This window comes from Erithacus rubecula, assembly GCF_903797595.1.
Source record: "Erithacus rubecula genome assembly, chromosome: 11".
NCBI lineage: Eukaryota > Metazoa > Chordata > Aves > Passeriformes > Muscicapidae > Erithacus > Erithacus rubecula.
In genome coordinates this window covers 12,942,927-12,967,242 of record NC_136663.1, presented here as the reverse complement: position 1 = coordinate 12,967,242, position 24,316 = coordinate 12,942,927, and the positions used below count along the sequence as shown (strand labels likewise).

The 24,316-nt window shown below is 41.0% G+C and overlaps 1 protein-coding gene across 1 annotated transcript; it reads right to left on the bottom strand.

Moving 5' to 3' along the window:
• Positions 1-7,757: 7,757 nt before the first annotated feature.
• LOC306806476 (phospholipid scramblase family member 5-like) lies at positions 7,758-18,325 on the bottom strand (the record flags this gene model as incomplete). Its single annotated transcript, XM_079315286.1, has 8 exons — positions 7,758-7,870; positions 7,949-8,027; positions 8,727-8,888; positions 9,521-9,682; positions 10,485-10,705; positions 11,502-11,544; positions 15,583-15,734; positions 18,313-18,325. The coding sequence occupies 7 exons, from the start codon at positions 18,323-18,325 to the stop codon at positions 7,989-7,991; spliced, it is 792 nt and encodes a 263-aa protein (XP_079171412.1). The 3' UTR covers positions 7,758-7,870; positions 7,949-7,988.
• Positions 18,326-24,316: the final 5,991 nt, after the last annotated feature.

Below are 24,316 nucleotides of genomic sequence, written 5' to 3'. Positions count from 1 at the left end.
GATGCATCAAGCAGCCTGTGTGATGGGAGCTCCTGGCCAGGCTGCACCTTCCCTTCCCTTCCCTTCCCTTCCCTTCCCTTCCCTTCCCTTCCCTTCCCTTCCCTTCCCTTCCCTTCCCTTCCCTTCCCTTCCCTTCCCTTCCCTTCCCTTCCCTTCCCTTCCCTTCCCTTCCCTTCCCTTCCCTTCCCTTCCCTTCCCTTCCCTTCCCTTCCCGCTGTGCCAGGTTTGCTGTGTGCTGCCAGAGGACACAGCCAGCCCTGCTCAGATGCTCCTGCACTGCTGCAGAACCAGGTCTTGTGTCCCAGGGTCCCCCTGATCCTGAGAGGTCCAACACCCTGGAGGTGCAGCTTCTGCAGCTGGGTGGGATAAAGTGGCCTGTGAAGTCTATGCAGGCAGGCTCTGCAAGCTTCTGGAACCAATACATTCCTCAAGCAGGTTTTCAAAACTGAAGTAAAAGTATTTTTCACACTGGTATTTATAGTTATTCTATATGTTTCTCTTTCAGTGATTTTTCCAGAATTTCAGGGCATGTGATTTATGCCCAATTAGATCTATATTAACATTAAGCAACATTTTCTATGGCTTTACAACAAAGGTTTTACACCATTTCTCTATGAACTAATAATAGAAAATACTTGCTCTTAGAGCTGTCTATACTTGCACTGAACTCATCTGACAGAAGGCCTTATGAGTGATCCAAACCCTAACATTTGTTTTATCAGGCTTTCAGTGGAGCTCTGTGGTTTTAATGCTTCACTGAGGTGCTGGAACTCTAAACCCTACTACATCAACAAAGACTGCAGTCAAGAAGACATTTTTGTTTTATAAATTAGACACTGAATAAAACTATTTACAAAATTTACTCTCTAAGACATCATGGGAAAAGAGAAGAAACTGACACCTTTTTTTTTTTTTTTTTACTACATCTGCAATGACATATCTGCTTCAGGAGTGGCTTCTATGTCAGTTTATTATAATGGTTTTAGATTAAAAGGTTCACCAAGGTATTTGTAATAATAAATATATATGGTGCTAAACACACCAATGCTGCATGAGGCATTTTGCAACTCTGCAGATTTTCTTAAACATTTTTTCTCTCTTAATCATATCTTATCAGTTATATTGCGGAAGTACAAAAACATTTTAGCTTGAACAGATCAGCAATGCAGTAAAAAATTATGACTTCACCAAGCAGGTGCTTATTTTTAACAAAGATCCATAATTCTTTTCCACTGAGAATGCACTTGTAAAGACTGTATTAGGCCTCCCTTCTGACTGAAAACATTAATTTAATCTTAGAAATATCTTATTCTCCTTGTGTTCTCCTCCCCCACTGCTAATTTTGTTCTCATACTCTTTCCTTAGTTCATGTTACCCTGATTTTGCAGGGATTTGTTTCCATCAGACTCTTCCTCTTCCCAAGCTCCACAATCATTTACTTGTTCCCTTTTGACAGTGCCAAGGATGGTGACAGTTCAACTAAAACCTCGTGTTCACTCAAACACAGTACTGGCAGGAGAGAACTGCAAAAGACACCAGAGTTGAGATAAAACATTTTATGGGACTATTTCAAATGTGTATTAGTTGGGTCATGCACTTATCTTCTTTGTTTCCCAGCCATAAAACCACACCTCTTTATGACAACAGCAGGTTGTATGGAAGTCCAAAGCATAAACTTTGGAGGAGGTAGGGAGGTAAATTCATCTGTTGATAAAATACAAACCAAAACACTTGGTCCCAGTGGTTCCAATCACTGCAGCTAAAAGCAAAGTTTCACTTTACAGAAGATTTTGTGGATCACATGCCCCTTTATTGAGGTGCTACACCTGCTGGCACAGATGATCTTGGCATATCAGTTGGTGCTCCTGTGCTCTTATTGTAAAAATATTTGCTAAGGACACGCCTGCCTGTTTGCACAAGAGCTTCTTTCTACAGTCCTGCCTAGATTTAGTGTCTCTTGTCCTTATTTTATTGCCCTGAAACTTTCACATCAGCTCCTCACCCACTGTTTGCAGTCATTGAGCAAAGCACAGACAAAATGCACATTTGAACCTTTTTCCTCAGCAGCAAGGACAGAACCACCACACACTCTGTGTGTGTGTAACAATGCAAGTACTGGTTTGGCATCACAATGATGAATACTGTATGAGTACCCACAGCAGACAAAAGACATTTAATGATCCATCTTGCAGATCAGCAAAAGGAAAGAAAATCTCTTTGATCTTCTATTAGGTTCAGTTAGGAAAGGGAATGATCAAACTGTGGGACTGCACTGACTTTGCAAGGGCAATATCCACTGTACACCACTAATTCTTGGTGGCATTTCACTCTTTGGTGAGTTTTTATTTGATTTTATATCAGGCCCTTGAGAGTCTGAAAGCAGTAAAACCAGAGATAAAACTCTTTCTGATAGGGAACCATTTAATTAATTTATTCACAAAATTGTTCATTTAAGTAATAACCCACTTGTCCTGGGTTCTGCTAAATTTGTTTTTTATCTCAACTGTTGCATTTTCAGAGCATTGAAGTGATGCTGCTCTCATATGGTAGGCTTATTTAAGTGAAAACATTTCAGAATAAAGTATTTAAAACTATTCCAAACTCTAAGGAATTTCAAGTGCACACAGTTCTTGGTTTAAATACTAATATTCTTTAAAGTCCTTTGAATTTTAAACCATAACATTTGTAAACTAGTTTTATTTTCAAGAGTTCCAAGTGCAGTGTGGCTGACCCAGAGCAGGGCAATGCCAAAGGCTAAAGGATGCACCCCTTGTGGCTCTTTACCCAGATGTTCTGAGCCTTAATCTACAATTATTTGGAACTACAGATAGAAGGGAAGATTAAATAAACAAATTCTACAATGATTTGGTTTGGAATGGACTTAAAGCTCATCTTGTTCCAACCTCCTGCCATGGTCAGGGACACTTTCCACTACCCCAGGCTGTTCAGAGCCACATCCAGCCTGGCCTTGGGCACTCCAGGGATCCAGGGGCAGCCACAGCTTCTCTGGACCACCTGTGACAGGGCCTCAACACAGTAAAGAATTTATTCCTTGTGTCTAATGTAAACCTGCTTTTTTGCAGTTTAAACCACTCCCCTTGTCTTGTTCCTTGACATGTCCTTGTCAAAAGTTCCTCTCCAAATTTCACGTGGCAACTTTAGGTACTGAAAGGTGCTATAAAGTCTGGCTGGGCCCTTCTCTTCTGCAGATTGAAAAACCCCAACTCTCAGCTTGGAACAAAAAGTCCTCTAGATTATTAACTATTAACAAATTATTCTTAAAAAAATCTGTACTCCTATTCTATACACTCAGCACACTATCATATACATAACAGCCCAAATTTGCAAAGTAAATAGAATTTTTTTCTTTTTTAAATAAAACAGTATTTTGACACTTTGGGTTCTTAAGGAAGCCAAGAAGAAATTTTAAAAAAACAAAGCAAAAAAATCTCAAAACTTTCTCTCTAATTCTAGAAAAGTGTGAAACATATAAGGTATTTCTAGTAGTGGTCCTTGTTCTGATCCCAGGCTGCATTTATTTTCTCAGTCCTTGCTGGTATAAATGAGCATTATCATGACAGCTGCTTAAAATGATTCCTGATGGCAAAATATAATTTTTCAAGGGTCTAGAAACAACAGGTGGATAGAAAGCTAATACAGTCATTAACCATGTCCAAAATTCACTCAAGATTCCATACGTGACTCAAGCAATCCATAAATGACCAAGATTAGACTTATGAAGCAATACCAGACCTTGGCTCATGCACTGTGAGACTTCCCTTAGGGCTTGGCAACATGGTCTAGTGAAAAGTGTCCCTGCCCAAGCAGAGAGACAGAACTCAGTGATCTCTGAGGTTTCTTCCAATCCAAACCATCCTGTGATTCTACAATCTGGGGAGGATAAGGGAGGGGCAGAAAGAGGAAACGCCCAAGGTCATTTCTAGATAGAAACAGTTATCTCTCATTGTCTGCCACGGAAGCTTGCAGGATGTTTTGTGATTTGGTTGTTGCTGTGTATGGGCTTTTCTAGTACAAAAAATGAGAAGTGTAAACAGAACACTTACCTAATGTGACTGGAACAGAGGAAAACAAGTCCTTCAAATGAATATCTTAAAGTGGAAAAGCACATCAACTTACTGAGCCCTGATGAAATGACTTGCAGGTTATTTTTCCTCCAGTACTCACCTTGAATTGAATTAAACTAGGATCTATGATTCTAACACAGAATATACCATTCTAATTGAAAAGAAACCAATGGAAATGAGGGTCAGAAGAAAGAAATTTCTTTTTTTTTTTTTTTTTTTTTCTTTTTCCAAACAGTTTCACTTAGACAACTCTATCAGAAAATGGGTATTTTGGACCATTTCCAGGTATGTCTAATCCTGAAACAAATAACCAAATCGATGCAAAAATATTTTTTCTTAAAAATACACACAGCAAAGTCTTTGAGGAAAAGTACTTTTGCATCCACCAAATTATCAGACAACCAAAGAATCTCAGAACTCACAGCAACTCTGTGTCTTCACTCTCTCACAGCAAGTGTCTGAATTACCCACGGGCAAACCAGCTCCTCCCCACATGCTGGTGCCACCTGGGTTTGGGGATTTCCCCCTCTGTCCCAGCACATAGTGACAGACCATCAAGACATGACCTTTTATCATAGAAACCGTCCACATTTCTGAGTGGACAGCAATCTCCTTTGCACATTTCTGTTTCTGCAGCAGGTGGGAGTGTCCTGGGATTCTCCTCTGTCCACCTGCAGAACGTGGAGAGATGCTCCAGGTGCAAAATCTGGGTTGGATTCTGACCACAGGAACTCACTTTGTGGTAGACTGTATTATGCCCACACCCTGATCAGATCTTACAAAGTAACCAATAATTCAGCTGTAAATTGCAGGCAATAAAGATTATCCAGTATTGTGTGGCAAAGGTTTAATATCAGACAGAGAAAATAAAATCCTTCAGTTAAGAGTAGAGTTTAATTAGAGGTTAAAGGTATGTTGAACTTCAATGAGCATCCTGGGTACAGCTTATGATATGTGAAAAGCTGAATACTGTCATAATGAGCTGTTGCTGCCACCTGCTGAACACAAGGAGTGTAAAGTACACACATTTACAGTTTGGCTACTTATCAAAAATATTTGTTTGGCCAGATTACGTAAAATTTCTGCTTCTTTAGAGCAATCACATTTCCTTCTAGATGATAAACAGAACATGAATTTGCTTTAGAAAAAGCTTATGAACCTTTGGGAGATTCAGAATTCTCTTTGGGAGTCACTCCTAGCCCATGGGGTAACACATTGATATTAATAAGAAAGGGCTATTAGTTACAGCTGCAGGTTATTGAGACCTTAGAACACATTAGCTCTTCTTTAGCAATATCATGCAGAATCCATAAACTATGCTGAGAATGGATACCTGCCCCTGTGGGGCAGCTGTGGTTTACATGAACCATCTCCCAGCTGGAAAAGCACTGGCATTGGCACTGAATTTCTACCAGGAAGCTGAAGGTTGGCAAAGAGGTCAAGAGCTATCCCAGCCTCACTGCTTGTTTTATCCAGGGAATGAGACTGTTCTTGTAAGTCCCAGAAGCTGCCTCTGAGTGTAAACAGAGGTATTCAAACATACCCATATATATACACATCAACAGCATAACATCCTTGTATTAACACAAAAAACAGCAACAAAGTCACTAAGTGTGAGAAATACAGTGTTATCATCTGGCTGCAATTCATTAAAATATATGCATATATTGCTTACCTAGAAGGTATATACATAAACATCACAGCCAAATTCAGCCCTGTGGATAAATAAAACCTTATTTTGTGTTGACTTCAATGAGGATGGACACACTTGCTTAGAGATGTCTTTGGCTTGTTAAGAGCCACAAGAAAACTGGGAATTGCAGGGGAAAAGTGGGAGATAGGTGGGGATCCTGCTGATCTTAAGGCACTGAATACAGTCGAGTGTTCAGACACACACAGCTCAATAACTGCACCAGAGCAAAGATTCTGGGCCACAATAGCAGTGATTCTGTCTTAGAGGGCAAAGGGATTTAAAGAGAAAAAAAAAAATGTGGTTATTTTTCTCAGTCTACAGCCAGGCGTGCTGGAGCTGCACTGCATCAGTGTGAGATTAGCAAGAGTAGCAAAAACATCCTGTATTCCTCTGCAAATTCTGAAATTTCCACACGAGGGAGCTTCTTGCCCACGAAGCTCACAGGGATCTTCCTCCCAGGAAAAGTGGCAGCAGTGGTTCCCAGCTAGAGCAGCCTGATTGCACTGCCACGAGTCACAGCCAGAGCCAGCAGTGAAATGGTTAACAGATAATGATGATTGTCAGAGCTTGTTAACCACAATTATTTTTCAAGACATATGTAAATCTGTATAAATACCTAAGTGTGGTATATAATCTAAAACATACTGTTTAAATCTATAAGCATTCCTGAGTTAATTTCACTATGGGATCGTTAGTTGCAACTTCCTGACTTCACTGTGTTTGAATTCATATCCATGAACATTAATTTAAAATTAGTCTAAATATTTGTTGAGCATTAATCACCTGATAAATTTAGCTCTTTTTCATTTTTATGAATTATTCATTATCTCCTCTCTTTCCGTTGATGTGTTGGTTGTTTGCAAGAATTGAATTACTGGCTGACACTAAAAAAGGAAAAAATCCAGCATTTCTAATGATTTGCAAAATGTTTCCCTTAGAAACTTGACTGGTGACTATGACAGCAATTGGGTTTAGCACCAATATTTTATGGTACTGGTTTGCTTCTTGAAGGGAGTTCTTGAGAGGAATAAGCAAGTTCATACAGCAAATATTTTGCAGCAACAGAAAAAAAATCTGTTTATATCTTGTATATATATCATTTCTACAAAGGAAGTTTATATTGGCAAAAGCCTGTGGGTGGAAATGTTTGGGAACAGTATGATGAGGTATGGCTGCAGGAAGGAGCAGCTACATAAAACTGCTGAACTGCAGAAAGCTCCTTCTGCACAGTCATAGAAAGCACTGGAGCTTGCCAAAGGAAAAGAATATTCTGTTCTAGGATGGCCTCAGGCAAGTCTGAATGAAAAATTATCAGCCACCAGGTGTTTCAAAGAGGAACAAAGCTTTTAAGGAAAGGCTTGAGTAGATGGCAGCAGGATCCCTAACACTGGCTAGTACAAAGGGAAGTGATTTGAGAGCCTCTAGCACACAGAGGACCATCACTCAAACTTTATCTATGGCCTGCCTTCAGTGGAAGCAGAGGAAGACCAGATTTTCAGAATAGACCTTACATTCCCAAGTCTAGGGCTGGAAACCTAATTTCTGGCTGCCACCCATTAAAACAATCTTTGTCACAAAATTAATGTGCTAGCAAACATAACTTCCCTTCTTCCAACTCACTGAAACAGATAACATCTTGAACTTCCCATTGGGTATGTCTTTATATTTGTTACTTACAAAACAGTTTGCTACTATTAATTAAATAACAAATCAGAAGATTACTTCTAAAATTACAAAAAAGCAAAACCCCCAAAACACCCTCATGTGGTTAGTAACTGGTACAGCACTTGCAAAACATCAAAGGCTTCTCTAAACATAGACTTTCATCAGAGATGCTGCAAGCCTTCATCTAATCTTTCATGATTTCCCATGCAGGAACATCAAAAGAGAAAGAAGAGAATAGCACTGTTCCAAAGCAACAGTGCTCTGTGTGAAAAGTATGTGTTCAGCTACAACACATATAAAATGTAAGTGGGAAATTATTATTTACACGAGACATATTTTAATAAACATCATCATTAGCTCCCTGTCTTTTCCTATAAGGAACAAGGATTTTTGCAGTTCAAAATCATGTCCAAAGCTCAAGCGATTTCTGGAAGAAAATGAAAAAGAATTAGAAATGTATAAGCCTTCAAAGCCAGAAGATCAATTTATGTTCATTTTTACCTACTGAAACACATTCTGCATATTTCATTGTTTCTGTCATCTTGTTATAATCCATCCAACGAATTTTCAAAGAACATTAAGTCCTACAAATAAACAAACTGCGAATTAGATATGGAAGGCATAAAAATGCAACAATTACTATCAAAAGTCTTACTTGTAGGCTTTTGTTACATAAAGTAATTATATTAGTCAATCACTTTTTATCACAGCCTCTGAGAAACAGGAGTTTTGGAGGGGGCAATCCAAAAATTTAACTGTCATTTCTATCCTACTAAAAGCAAAATGTATGAATTGTTGGAATTTTAAAGCAAACACTCTTCAGTGAATAATTTAAACAGTATTGTAATGTTGGTTTATAATATCTGATGTAAGTATCACAGATGATTTTGAAACCATTTCATGTTAACACAATTATGTTGGTAAAAGAGCTACACATTTCTAATTCTAATTCTAGAAAACATGCATCTTCAATTCATCTTTACCCCTAGCAATGAGTGTTCCCCTTCTCATTTAAATCTTATGGTTATCTTCAGAAGAGAATTTCTGTAGGAATTTTCATATCACGTGAAGGTCTTACATACAACACTCCACAGAATTATTGAATTGTTTTGAAACTACCATTAAAAGCAACATAATTTTTTTTTGTTATACCAAATAAGGGGCTTGGGGAGTTTGGAAGGTTTGATATATATGCTGAGATTTGATTCTGCCACATAAAATATTGAACTGCATGTGTAGTATTATTTAAATAGTTTAATAAACAAAAATTTAAGATCACTTACAATGAGGAAACAAGCACCAATGATCACTGCCTTGATCCTCACATCAAGATCCACAGGGACCTGTATCCCAAAGTTGGCAGTGTTGGTAAAGACATTGTTGACAAATCCAGACCAATACTTGGAAATTTTGCCGATCGTTGTCATCTCATTGAGAGTTTTTATCTGCACAAAGAAAAAACAGGAACAGACATAAATGTAAACAAATCAAGTGCACACTGATGATATCTCCCCAGAATTAATGACTGTGTCCTGACATGCAGAGTATGCTATAGCTGTCAGGTTCTCCTTTTATTCTCATTGCTGCGATGTTCTATTAGTGTCAAATTTCCCTTTGCGAGTGGCACGCAAGGAAGGGTCTCCAGTTTGGAAACATCAGCATCTTTAGAGCTGACGAAAAGTGAGAGAAAGCAGTCTTGAAAATTTATGCCAGTTTTGCCTTTCTTTCACAGAGTTGTGAGGTTTTTTTCCTCTCTCATGTTTTTTATTTTCTGCTAGCCCCACTGCTGTGGACCACTGGCCCCACAGGGGACAGGCATGTCCTCAATTATGCAGATATCTGCATGTTTCTCACAGTATACTGAAATTTCACACAATACTCACTGGGGTCTTCTGATTTGGCTAATGAGTTGATAAACTGCAAAACCCTTTTATGATTCTTAAATAAGGCAAAGCACTTTGTTCACATTAGAAAACTGTTCATGATTTATTCAAGTATCTCCCATTCTCCCTCTCATCTGAGTTATTTATTCAAAGTAGTAAAACTTTTAAATCATTAACACTTATACAAAACATACCTCAAAGTCAACATCTTCAAAACAGCCACAGGTTGCACATGGGCCAATTATTTTTAGCACATCTTCTTTACTTTGATTCTGTATAGTAAACTTTGGTAGAAAAGGATCCCAGTTCTGTACAACATACCCAGCTACTGTACCTGGTGGGGACTGAACTTCTAACTAGCAAACAAAAGAAAACAACAACAAAAAATGGTTTTAGCTGATTTTATATCAATACATTTTTTCTTGATACTGTATTATTTATATAATGACAATATATTTATCTACTGAATATATTAACATATCATTTTACTAAACATGGAACTGGATATTGCAGAACTGTCTGTTGTTAAATATAGTGGACAATATAAAGCTCAAAAGCTGCACCAGAAACCAACATCTTACATACAATAAAAGACTTTATAAAAACTATAAACTGGGAGAAAAAATTGTTATTGTATTCAGTGAATATCCTACAGGCTTTTTTTAAGTAGCTGTATTACCAAAGGAACTTTCCTTTAAAGATCCTGACAAAAATAAGTGCTAAGAAGGTAAGTGGATGAACTAACCTGTAAAACATTTCCATAACACAAGAAAACTGTCTGAATAAAGGAGAGTCAAAAAATATGAAGGAGAGATGTGATGTTGTATGGGATCTTCCTTTTTCACTGCAAGCAGCCTGCTTCCATGTTCTGCAATTCCAGAGGCGCGTGGCCCTGACCAGGCAGATCCATGAGTGAGGCTCAGTTAAAGTCACACCCACAGACCCCAGTGGCCTTCACTGGGTTCCCATCCTGCACCCTCCTGGAGCTCAGTGTCCTCTGCCTGTGTCAGGGCAAGCAGTGTTTGGGATTCACTTACCGGCGAGTCAGACAGCAGAGCATCGCGTGGGTGTCAGCAAAGCCGTGTGCCATGGCGGGGAGGGGCACACAGGGCACAGAGCCGGTTTAGCCGCGCAGTCAGAGGGGCAGTCCGGGCTCACCTGCTGCAGGAGGCAGGGGAAGCAGCAGCTGCTGCACCTCAGCGGGCGGATGACGCGGATCACCTCGCGGCCCGCGCCGTCCGCGATGCGCATGGTGAAGGCGCGGACGGGCGAGCACAGCCGGCGGTCAAAGCAGCCGTTCTCCTCCACTGCAGAGTAAACCCTCTGGCCCAAGCGGTTCTTTATCTCGTATTTGCTGGAGGTCTCCGTGCCCAGTATGGCTAATTATGCAAAACATGTAATCTTTGTTACTACTTTAGTATATTGATAGTGTATACGTATGAGCATTTATTCTAAAGGTCTTACGACAAAGATTGTGTAAAAAATTGTTTTGAAGAAGCAGCACAAAGATCTGTGTTTTGAAGGAATTAATTCAGATTTTGATGTGCTGTGCACTAAAGTACACATCACAACAGAATTCAGATCCTGAGATTTTGTTTGGGGTTTTTCTGGTTTTATCATCTGTGAAAAGTAACATCCTGAGACTACCCCACTCCAGTGACAAAGCTTTCACCCAGCAGGTCATGCAAGAACCAGGCCAAAACCATTTTGAATGGGAGAAATACATTTTACAGTGTTTTACTGGCAGAACTTAATACTTTTTCAATAATCTGAAATTCTGAGAAACTAAGTAATTAGAAAATGTTTTGTTTATTTTATGTTACCTGACCTTCCTTTCTCTATTTGCTTTGTTTCTCATAGAACATTAGTTATTGTTAAAAGCAATAAATTTTCCCATGGTTTGGAAAGATGGTTAAACTTTAATAACACTGAGAGGAAGGTGTCTGAGGGAGAGAATTTAGGACTGTTGTAGCAATTACTCACCCCTCAGTGGTTTGCTGCAGAACAGGCAAACAATAAAGTGAGGCTTGCCCACACTAGCACTGTATAACAGCCTGACACAAGGGCAGCAGGAGGGTTCACAGTGACTTCAGAGAGCTGGGGGCAACACCTGGATGCCTTTTGGAGACACCCATGTACCAGCACTATTAAAGGGTGACAAGGATTGCACCATACCTTCCAGAAGCTCCACTTGCTGATGAATAATTATCTGGTCCAGCTGTTTTAAAAGAATAAACAAGATGGTGGGTCTTGGATATGTCTGGGGCTGCCAGTGGTCACCTGTCTATTTTCACTGTTCATCTCCCTGTTATTAAGATTTCTTTCCTTCCAGAGGTGCACAGACTGGGTGCCTGAAGGATCTCAAGTCACACTTTGGACTTCTCTCTGAAATTATGGCTGAGGAATGTGACATTAGGTGCTGTGGCCATGTAATTCATCCCTATGTTTGAAGAAAAACAATCTTCACTGGGGGAATAAAGAGGACAACAGCAACAGAAAGCTGTGTGAGAAGCAGGACCCCCTTCTTGCTCCTGTTGCTCCTCTCTGGCAGAGGGGAAGCCCCTTACCCCAAATGCAAGGTTGGTGCTGGGCACTGTGGCAGTGCAGGAGTGAGTGAGCCTGGGCTCAGGCTCAGAAGGTGCAGTGGCCACATCCCAAAGGACCCTGCTGGAGCAGCCCAGCCAGGCAGCCAGGGGATGCCAACGAGGGCACACAGAGCTTTAACACTCTGGTCTCAGGAACACCAGCCCTGCACCCTAAATCTGGCAAATGGTCATGCCAGAGTACCAGAATGAGCAAAACAACAGTGAAACACTCAGCTGGCTGAAAATGTCTTCCCCTATGAGCTGGTTACAAATGCAGGAGAAAAACTGCTTGCCATGATACCCAGCTTTGCTGTGCTTATCATCCCTCTGACATTATTCTAGAACAGTTGTTAGCATTATAAAACCAGCAAGACTTAATTTCAGTCTACCTTTCAGTTTTATGTGACTTTTTATGCTATTTTATGTGACAGTTTTAGGCTTTACCAATCTCTTTTCCATAATTTTTCTGTAAATTCCTGATGAGCAAACGCTTGGCACAGGGTTTTGCCATTACTCACAGCTGCAGACACAAAGCACACAGTGACCTTCTGAGACCAGCATGTCACAGCTCCAGTGCCTGGGTATTTTAAATTGGATAAATCTTGCCTGGTACGTATTCAAACTGTTGCAGCCATTTGTCACTTCTAGTCAGCTCCTGCAGCTAGTTCAGGCTGCAAAGAAAAGCTGGTAAAAAAGAGGAACTTCTTCATCCCTTCCATTAATCTCGGGAATGTGCATGCCAGTAATTGAAATAATAAAAAATACTTAGACGTAAAGATATTCTCCCAAGAATCTTTGCTGTTTGTTGTTTGGGTCTCATGAGAGAGCTCTTGGAGCTCATGGGAAGGGCTCTGCTGATGGAAAGAGAATTAAAAAGTTAAAAGATGGTAGAGCTATTTTAGTATTTATTTTAATAAAGATTTCTTTGCCCCATGTAGACTTTCACAGGGAAAAGAAAATTAATGAGCCTGAATTGTCAAAAGCTTTGAGCGATTTTGGTGAATGTATTGGTTTACTGTGCACAACGTATAAACAATGTTGAGAAAACACAGCAGTACCACTAGTTATCCTTGTTTTGCCTTTCACTGGTTTCTGCAGAGCAGATATTCTGATGCATTTTTGTTGAGGCACTTGAAGATTGAGGGAATTCTTCACTTGCATTTGAAAGCACCCAAAGCCCTTTGGCTTTAAAAGGGTCTGGTCCCCTTGAGCTCTGATACATTAAAATTCCTTATACACAGCTAATTCTCAATTCTGTGGGCATCAAATTTACATCTTATCAGTCTAACCAAGTCTAAACAAAAAAAGCTTTTTACCAAAGTAGTTAAACCTGTGTGGTGGCACAACATACAGCTGAAGTACTGAGAAAATTCTCCTCCAAGGTTTAATTCCTGCTGTGGGAACAGGTTAATTCAGTTTTTGTTATGGACACTCTTTGAGCTATGGCTGTAATCTGGAAGATAGCAAAGAGGCTTAGGTAACGTTGCTGAAGTTTTTTCAACAGTGATAGTCACAGAAAGCTGATGTGTTTGCTGAGGCAGAAGCAGTTTTTTGCCCTTCTCTGGTGCACCTCAAACAGCCAATTGGAATTGTTTCTTCACCTGAACTCGCTCTGGGTGTGGATCTACAGGGTGAAATGTTGCTGGCTGGCCTTTACCTACACACATTTTCCTTTCCTCTCATCCAGTCCTTGGGTTGCTATGTAGAATAAGACTGCAGGGATTTCTCTGAGACTAACTAAACATGGATCCTTGTATCAGTCAAACATCCCATGCTCTTATTGAGAAATACATTCAGCTTTCTCAAATCTATCCAGTTATCTTGCCCACTCCTGCTGGAGAATGTAATTTCTATTTGTTATTTTGTATTTATTCACAACAAGTAACGTAGTTCTATAAATTAAATATGTCTCTTTCCCACAGTTTGTTTACTCTCCTAGGCACTCAGTATGGTTCCCTCTCTGATAGTGTTGTTTTTAGTCTACAGATAAAACAGATGGAGTTTTGTTTTAAAGGAGGTTCTCTATTCCCTGTGCACTTCCAGTAGCACCTCTCTGTGCCTGTTTTGAGTTTGGACCCAGATTTCACCAATGCACACAGCACCAGAATGACACACAGTCTTCTAGAAGTCTTCCCAGTGGCATAAATAAATTCCAAGTTCTGCTAGAAACATCTTCATTCGAGCATTTCATAACCTGATAATCTCTTAGCCCATGAGGATAAATCTCAAGGGATTACCCAAGCAGCTGAGAAACCCACATGCATTCTGCAGGCAGTCCTCTCCCTGCAGGTGGGACCTCTTTTATGCTCCCATCTGTGCTGAATGAGCCCCTCTCATCAGCCACACAGCCTGTATGGATCCAGCATCCATCAGCCACACAGCCACTATGGCTCCAGCATCCCACACTGAAACATTCTGCAGGGCACAGAAACTGGAGCTGTGGGTGCATGCCAACAATCAGCACTGCACACATGCTTCCCACCTGTCAGACTCCAGAGAAAATCAAGAATGATTAGGAAAGGCTGCAGCACAGGCTAAGAATAAGCATGAACAAGGTCTTCAGTTCCAGTTGTAGCTCTGAGACTGACCTGCTCTTTTGTCTTAATCTCAGATGCAAAGCTTCTATAAAATGCAGTGATAGTATTTGCCACACTTGCCTACACTGTCTGGGTAAATCTGAGGTGTAATTCATGTTTGTACAGGAGCCTGAATATGTAACCTGCCAAGTACTCACAATCACTTTTAGACTAAAAAATGCAGCTTCCACGGTCTGTAAGCAAATGCTCATGTAATTGACAACACATATCATTTTGTGCTCAGGCATCTTGAAATAGAAGTCATCACTCCACATGAAAGACTGCTTCTGAAGAGTCTCCCCATTTCATTAGCTATCTAGGTAACTTAGCTCCAAATATAAAATACGTTCATTTTCTGCTTCTATACAAAACTAGCAGAAATGTGTGCCTAAAGCACACATCTTGAGTGAAGTAAGCATTTCCCAGCATCACCAAAATGCAAACACAGCAGAGATGTATCAGAATCATGATCTGACTGTGCTGGGGGCTGATTCTGTCCCTACCCATACCAGGCAGGGTGTGTGACACCTTACTCAGCATGTAAGAGTGGCACAATCCAGCCACATGTAAAATGCAAACCTCAGTCAGTGTCAAAGCAACAGCAGGGAGTGACCCTCCTGGTAAAAAGGTTCAGGAAAAGATGAAACTTCTGGAGCAGAGCTGCAGACCATCAGTGCTCTAAGCTCCAGGAGCTGAGAGGTTTCACTGGGCAAAAGGGACAGCCACATGTTTAGTAGTAGGATGGAGAAGATATAAGCATTCATTTTTCTTCCCTCTACTTTCTCTGCCTCCATTTTCAAGCAATTTCCTCTTTCAGGCATTAGCACTTTCTTCCCCACACAGAAATAATGCAAGTTTGTAGCCACTCAGACTTATGCTCATCTAATTTCTATAAACTGAATGCCAACAATGAAAAAAAAAAAGCTGCTTTTTTTTTTTTCCTTATCTCATAGTAATATTAAACAACAAAAAAGCCTCTCCATCTCAACCTACCTCTCCCCAAAGGGGAAAAACTCAAACAACCTCATCCTCCAGGGTATCAAAGCAACATAAAAGGAAAATATAACAATTCTAACATTCAGAAATATTCAGGACCTGGTTCAGGTACTCCAGACCAGGTGGCAAACTATGAGTGTGTGATGCTTGCTTCCAGAGACTTGTTGGTTCAACAGGCATATTCTGTTGAGGAATGTCAGAAGAACCAGGGAGGTAATCCTTAAAGATTGGGTTGGTCTGTCTCTGAGATTCTGCAGGGAAAAAAAAAGATAAAAAACCATAAATATCAGAACCAAGGAGCAGCTAGCTTCTTGGATCAAAACTGGAACAACAACATTCTGCATGTGACTGTGTCAGGACTTGAGGTCAGGATTCCAAAAGGAATCTCCTGATGGTCCCACACATCGAGCACTCTTATAAAGCTGCCTCCAAACATGCAAAGAGGAATCCCTGCAAAGAGCAATCACTGCAAAGAGCAATCCCTGCAAAGAGCAATCACTGCAGATTAAGTTAGATCAGGAGATGTGGTCCTGAGGGCACCAGTTTGCTCTGGCAGCTGGTGAGCACACAGCCTGTGTGGCAAGGCTGGAGCTGGCCTGGGCTCACACACAGGGTGGCCACAAGCCCCAGCACAGACTGCCCAGCCCTGGCCCCTCTGAGCTGCTCCTTGTGCCTCACACCCTGAGCTGCTAAGGGCTGGCTCCCAGCAAGATGCTTTCCAGCATCCTGAGGGCACCCATAATTTCTCTTAATTAGAGATAACCCTTCCAGGGATCTCAGATTCCCCAAGCTGGTTATTACAACCCTGATATCAAAGTCTACACAGGCTCTTACGGTGTATTACTCATTATTATCTTAATGAATAGATCAGATAATATTATGCTGTGTTTTCTGGTTTGCTATCACAAAGAAGTCCTTTAGGGCACAGTGATGGTGACCTTGGCCAGTGCTGTGAAGGTAGCAAGAGCATTTGCTGTACAGACACCTGTACATCCACACTCCTCCACAGGCACAGGCACTGCCTCCCACAGGGCAGTGACCACCTAAACCACTGGATTTCCAAAAATCTCCTGCTAGTTTTTCCAGGTACATTGTTCCTTGGCCTTCAGCAACACTGGTTCTGCAGGAAGCAGGAGGAGCAAACTGAAGCTCTCCCCATATAAATGGCAAATTCTTGACTTGAGCTGAGCCCCTGTGACTTGGCAGGAAAGCAGTCCCCAAACTGATCATTTTTATCTCATGTGTGACAATACTAGGACACAATGGGGTTTGAGGTCCAGAAGGAGTTTTGGCTCTAAATCTGAATCTCTTTTGCTGTTGTGGGTTTAAATGAGATCCTTTAGTATTATTTGAACTCACTGTGAAAAATTCATCATTCAATCATATTTTGATCTTAATTTGTCTTTGCAGCCACTGCTTTCTTTCAAAGTCTGAGACCACAGGAAGAAGTAACCCCTTTGAATTTGTTTCTGGCTTTTAAAAATGTATAACTGGGTAATAAATATTTTATATGCTCTTCTGCATCATTTTACCTCACAGGGTTCTGTTACTGCCGTAACTCTTGTTGTTACATGAAATGCCATGAAGTAGCCCAGTGTTAGTGTTATTCTTGAATAATAAAGAGAAAAAAAGACAACAAATTGCAGTTCTACCTGTCAAATTTTAAGTGATACAAAAATCAAACAGTATATACATTAAATATTAATGACAATTTGAGCTAGTCTGACACTTTGTCTATTTTTGTGTATGATTCCCATTTCATTACTAGTATGGAAAACCTTAAAAGTTACTGTATGATACAGTGAGTATTCTGTACAAGCATAATTTGTAGAGTTGCATGTTTCCTAAAAGAGGTGTATTGTCAGGTTTCTTCATATTAAAAACCATATTCCACACCATTACTATTTAACTGCTGCTCCTAACTGATACACATCAAAAATAAGCAAAACCAGATTTTTCTTATATGACTAAAGCTAAACAATTAAAAAAAAAATGGCATAGCAAGAGTACAACAATGCTTAAAACCTGCTTGCTCCTGTGTACCTTTTCATGCTCTAATGCAGAATGTCTTGAGTGTTTTGGAGGCAAGAAAGAGGGATAAACATTTGGCAAACCTATACAGACATTGCTGAAACCCCCGGCCAACATGTGCCTCTGCACATGCTGACAGAATGATCTCTGTGGAGTTGCACTCATGTTAAGAGAAAAAGATTTGTATCCTTCTGCTTAGTTTAAGAATTTGAAAACCTGGAGAAAATGTATTAAAAAGGCTGATCAAATCAGATGCTGCATGCTTGTCCATAGCCCTGAGTACTCAACTGGCTACTGCTGAAGTCAGTAAAAGACACACCCAGGTAGGAGTGATCTGATTAAATTCAGTTATTCTTCAGCTATTATTCTTCATATGGGGTTATTAGGTCTCTGGCCAGTTCTGAATGTGAAAAGCATTTGCTGATGTAGTATTTTCAAAGTGAATTAGGGAAGAAGCGTGCAAAAATAGTGGCACCCTTGGCTCAGTACACACCCCTCCCAGGCATTCTGTACCAACAGGTTTAAACACAAAAATACCAACACTAAATTTTCTGACTGAATGCAGAGGCTAACATTTTATAACATATTTTACTCAAATAACATCCCAGTATAGATTTTAGTCCCCTTAGGAGCCTCTTGGATGCTGAAAAAATTAAAGGAAGACAAAACAACTGTGCTTTGACTGACGTGGTTTTAGCTTGAAACACTAATTTCATCAGACTGCTGATTGCTGGAAATGCACAAGACTGTAGTTTTCTGTAAACACAATCTAAAAATACAGCCTATAGATGCACTTACCTTGAGAGGCCATGGAGCTTCCTGAGTTACCTCTTCAGAGGAAGCTGGGTTAGAAGAAAAGGTTTTTCTTGTTGCAGCAAGTAGGAAAGGATCACAGCATGCAGAGCACTGGAGCAGGTGTGTGTGTCCTGGCTGCCAGCTCACAGAGCAGAGCAGGGAGCAGCAGTGCTGTCCCCATGGCACAGAACACTGCACTGCCCGAGCCAGGGGACAGCACCCACCCAGCAGGGCACAGGGCACAGGGAGAAGAGTTCAGCCAGAGCAGGCACACAGAGCTGCAGTGTACGCCCTGGCTACCTACACTGAGACCTAAAATCCTGCCTTAAAACCTCTGTGTTTGTCCAGTCAATGTTTTTAGTTCAGTGTTTGTGTTTCCACCTCTTCAGGCTATCCAGTAACAACAGAGCAGCTAATGAAGCTGTGGATGGCCCATCCCCAAAAGTGTTTAAAGTCAGGCTGGATGGAGCTCTGAGCCCCCTGGTCTAGGGAAAGGTGTGCCTGCCCAAGTCAGGGGATTTGGAACTGGATCATCTTTAAGGTCCCTTCCAACCCAGCCCCCTCTATGATTCTATGATTTCCCTACAGCTGACCCCAGTCAATATTTTCCATGCACAAAGCAGGAAAAGCTGCCTTGGATTTCTCACTGTATTCCACCCATGTAACATCAGCCAGAGGATGTCCTCCAAGGGATGTCATGCCTACACCCAGTCCCAGAAAATCATCCTGTACATTCCCCCACCACCATGCCTCCCAACACTCACATGGGTTCTGCTGATCCCTGCAAGGTGTTTGAACTGGATTTGGAGAGCTGAAACTTCTGGCAGTGTTTTGTCCTACACAAGCACTGTCCAAAATCCTGACATATATAATTACCCCCATTGCACTGTAAGGGAAAGATAAGAAGAGAGAGTAACCTGAACTCACCAACTTGTATTCCTCCTTGAGTGCCCAAGCTGCAGTGGAATTCATTAGGCAGATGTGATCTTCAGGCAGCTGTGATGCATGGCTGCAATAATGGCAGAGCCTGTGCACAGAGCCCAGCAGAGCAGAGGGAGGTGCTGGGGACCATTTTCTTGCTACTCCAAGTTCCACTGGTTTGACTCTGTCTGAAGTATGGTTACAGCAGATTAAATCCCAGAGTTTACAGCTCAGGAAGATGCTGACGAGGATTCTCTGAAGGAAGAATACAGAAAACCCATCCAAAAAACTCCCAAATTATATGGAAGCTGATTTTTTTAGACTATAGTAGCAAGTGCAAGAACCTCAGATCTACTTATGGATTTGGCTACATGAAATTTCCCAGAAGTTTATCAATGCCTGCTCGAGAACTCCCTGGGTGCAGTGGCAAGCACAGGCCAGCCCAGGAGCCAGACCCTGCTGCACTCAACCTGGAAACAACCAGAGAAGGGACAGAGATAAAAAATTTGGTGACTGAAAAATGGGTACTAAACAAATCCTTCTGGATTAGGAGGGAGTTTGACATAACTGGAATAAAAATTAAGAATGATAAAAAAAAAAAAAAAAAGTTTTTGCTTCCTTTCTCTCGGTCAAGGATATGCTTCTTTGGAGCAGAGGCTCTAATCCAGAGCATGCTGTAAAGCTGATAAAAATTGATGGGTAAATCCTTAGAAGGCACAAGTTAGTATGGATCCATCAAAAGAAATGAGCCTATCCAGATCAGGGCAAGCAGTGCTTGGGGTGGAGGAGTTCATACATCTAAGACCTTCCCTTTTTCCTTAAAGAAAAATTGCATCTTTTCTATTACTACCACTTGCTCAAATGCCCAGATATGCAGCCCTGCTGAGCTGATGTACAAGCACCACTGCAGTTGATGGTTATTACATAAATTACTGCAGCCTGTAGGAAACATACCCACAGACTAAGACATCCTTGTCCTCAGCACAGAAACAGAACACTGATTTTTCTCCAGAAAGTATGTACCAATAGATAACCAGGTGGATGAAGAGAGAAAAAGTGTCATATGGCTCAGTATAGGTGCCATTTCTCTGGAGCCTAATCATTCTTCCATTTTCTACAGGCACCCCAGCAGGAGTATGGCAATGGTTTCACAAAAAACCTTCACAGGAGGAAAACAGGAGACAGTAACAAATTCCATAGTATTAGGAAAGGCTGTTTTATTCCTCGTCCTGCTCCCTGCTGTTCAGAAAACTGCTCTGTAAACCTGGTGTGAGGTATTTGTCCTTGTACTCAGCAGGAGAAGATGGCACTGCCCTTTCCTCACTGTACCCCTATGGACTCCTCCAGATAAGAAGAAACTACCTCTCCCCCTGTCCCCACCATCTCCACAAGTTCAGGCAAGAGAGCTCAGCCCCTCCCCACTGCTCTTGCTGAGGTCCAGGCAGCCAGGGATGTCCTGAGGTAGCCAGGGGTGCCCTGAGCCATCCAGCAGTGAGCTCAGAGCAGCACACAGGAATCAGGGAACCCACCTGAGCATCACTGACAAAGCCTGAGCTTCCCTGCTGCTGACAGGGGTCACCACCAATCACTGTTTGCATTCTAAATTCCCTTTCCTCCAAATATCAACTGTTATTGCCATTTTTTTAAATAAGAAGCATTATTGCCTTCTTTATTCCCTGTTCTCCTTCAGCACAGGCAGAAATGCTGAGCGTGATCATAACTACCAGACTGTGACCCTGCACAATTACAAGCCCCAAGTTACATTATTTCACTCAATACTGCTTTCTGCACTGGAGAGGAAAAAAAAAAAACCACCCAAATTCTAAAATCAGCCAGCAGCTAGTAGGGTTCTCACCTGTAACTTTTGCTTGTGAGATGTCCTGCTGCAGCTGGTGCCTCCGGGAGCAGCTCTGCAGTCTGGCTGCATTCCGCAGGGGCAGCACACAGAGTGATGCAGAGCTGCCTGCCAGCACCACTGCCAGGCACCTGCTGCAAAGGGCTCTGTGTGCACAGTTAACAGCAAAATGCACTCCCCAGAATAGCAGCTCTCCAGCAGCCTGATCTTCATTCTGCATTTAACTCCACTGGGAGAAACGGCATCAAAATAGCAATCAAATTGTGTAAGGAAAGAAAGCTTTCAAGTGTTTGTGTTTAGAGAGGCACATGGTACTCAATATGTATCAGAAGTTTTAATGCTACCCCCAGCACGGATTGATGTGGATCATAAACTAAATATAGATGTCACAGAAATACAACAATCCACTGGAAATTCATAGAGCAGCTTCTGTAATAAATCTTGACACAGGGAAAAAAGAAGGCTTTGGCATGGGGTTTGTCTGGTTGGGGGCTTTCAGAGGAACAGGTATGTTTGGGTTTTGGTTTTGTCAGGGGTTTTTTGGTTCTGTTGAAATTTATTTTAGGTTTTTTAAATAATCTCTAAAATCTTGTTCATATGAAAATACAGCCTTCGAGGGGCTGTGGACTGACACTAAGCTCATGCATGTCCTGGTTTCCTACCAGTTCTGAAACAGCTGCACAAAGCAATTAGTGCAAAAAACTAATTCATCCCCAGACCCAAATGTCTCAATTTTAATCACATTCAGCAGGTTTTAAAATAAAAGAAGAGGAAGTGTGGCCATCAAGAGACTGATTTATGTAAGCAGACCATGTGTTTAAGAAAAAAATAAGGCCAGGAAGGAGCAGCATAAAAGACCTCAATATGTTTTGCACCAAAACCTGTACCAAAACTCACCACTGGTCATGAAGAAATTTTCAAACTGGTCTCTCACTTCCGAGTGATTTTGTTCTAAATAATGAACACTCTGAGGGAAACTTTTTACATCTGTCCTGAAAGTGAATCTATCCTGAAGATCTATTCTGCTCCAGATAAACAATCTTTAATATTAATTGTGTTTGAGTGTGAGAAAGAATACCTTTCTCTGTGGCAAGACCACACTGGAGGTACAGTTTACTTGATTTGACTGTACATTGGAAACAAAGATATTTTAGGATACTTTTCTGCTTACTTTAGTAAATGATCATTAATCTATTTTGAGAAAATGAAACTAATTTCACCTGTCATTATTTTTATTTTTTGCCTGAAACCATCTGCCAAGTTCAACTGAAATTCACAAAACCCCTCGAATTTTGTCTGCTGATTAAACACAGACTGAACAATAACACAACTGCATCCTGCCTGTCCTTGCATGTAACCAATGCCTCTGAACATTTTACAGGCTGAAAGCAAACAGCAGACACTCTTCCTGGGAAGTCAGAAAATTTCACAGGGTTACCCAAACTTCAGCTGCTCAGCTGTCCCTAACAACGAGATTTAGTGCTTGTCTCTAATTAAATTTTACACATTTAAGCCTATGATAAAATGGGATAAAGTGCTCAGTATACACTGGTATATTAGTAAGATTATTTCTCTCTTCTAGTACATTGAATTCAGAAGTCTTGGATACAAATTGCAATTAACACTCCTGGTGATGATGGAGAACTTTGCTGGCCTTGAAAATCCATCAGGCAGAATTAGAAGAATTGTGCTTTTCTGTAGAAGAAAAACTAGTACTTCTCTCACACTTACCCCTCCTTTTCTCTTTCTCTCCTCTGAAACATCTATATTGGAAGCAAGAGTATTGAAAAGCCAGAAAACACAGAGAGTATTTCAGCTGCTTCTTCTTCTGTAAAAATGACTGACTTTGAAATTGAGGTTGGCAGCACCTGTCAGGTCAGCAGTGTGTGCAGCCAAGGCAGGGACAGGTGAGGTCTGGTCAGCCCTGCTCCTCCCAAGAGAGAGCACAGCAGCACAAACCTGCCCAAGGGAGGCACCCAGCACTCACCGTGCCAGGAGCTGCTCTGGGCTTTGCTCTCAGTGGCTCCTCAGCCAAACCCCCCTGGCAGCTTTAGATGAGCTCCTGGAGCCCTGCTTGGTCCCAGCAGCAGGAACCTGCTGCTCCAGGACTGAGCCAGAACTACTCTCAGGCACAGCAAGTGAGGATGGCCAGGAGACTCCCCTAAAACACTCTCCATGAACTAAATCACCACATGGACATACCAGCACAGGATCTGCTGTCAGACACCACCTTCCTCCATCAAAGACATCCCATCTAAGGTGCAATATCTACTTTTAGCAGTCATCACAATGCCTGTCCAGTAGTTCAGTTTTGCTATTTCCAGCTCTGGAAAATATAAGCCAGCATTACCATGACTCTCAGCTGGAGTGCCTGTTTACAAGTGACAGAGCAGCTCAGACCTGGTGATCCAAAGGTGAACACTGAGATGAGAGCACATGAGGGGATCAGTCCTGACACATGAAGGCCACATTCTACGATTTTTGGAAATCCAAGATATTCCAAGATTATTCATTGATCTTTGCCACATTTTCAGAAAGTAACTATTCAACAGTCTGATTCTAAATTCAAACTAAATAAAGCAATTTTTGTTACTTTCTGAGGGAAGGAAGGTAAGTAGATAAGACATCCATAAGATTTAATGGCATAATGGTAACTCTATTAGGACAGCAAAATTAATTTCAGTTTCCCTGAGGTATCTTATTTTAATTAACAAATCCATGATCCTGCTCTATTAATTAGCATGCTGAAAGAATAATAAGTTTTAGATGAGCTTAGTTCTGATAAAGCTTTTCATCCCCTAAAAAATAATAAAAGGAATTAAGAATCTCAATCCAATTTGTTTTCTACATTTAGTATCAATGTTCTGATATTCTACTCAATAGTGCAGCACAACTATTAATGTTTTCTTTTAATTTGAAAATATTTTGGTTTTGCAATTACTGCATTGAAGACATTCTACCTACTGAAGGGGTAGTAGTGGCCCAATAAGAAAAGTAATCCTTGCTGGATTCCAGGTAATTTTATTTTTCATACTATTTCCTACTGATAACCAATAGCAGAAACACATGGAATTTATTGCAATCATTATCTACTGTGGATTTTCCAGAAAAAATATAATAACAGTTATCCATTAGCATCCCAACTGGGTCAAATAAAATCCTAAGAACTTATCTGGAACACCAAGCAATACAGTAAGTGTTTTGTGCCTCTGTTTTCCTGGACCATTCAGT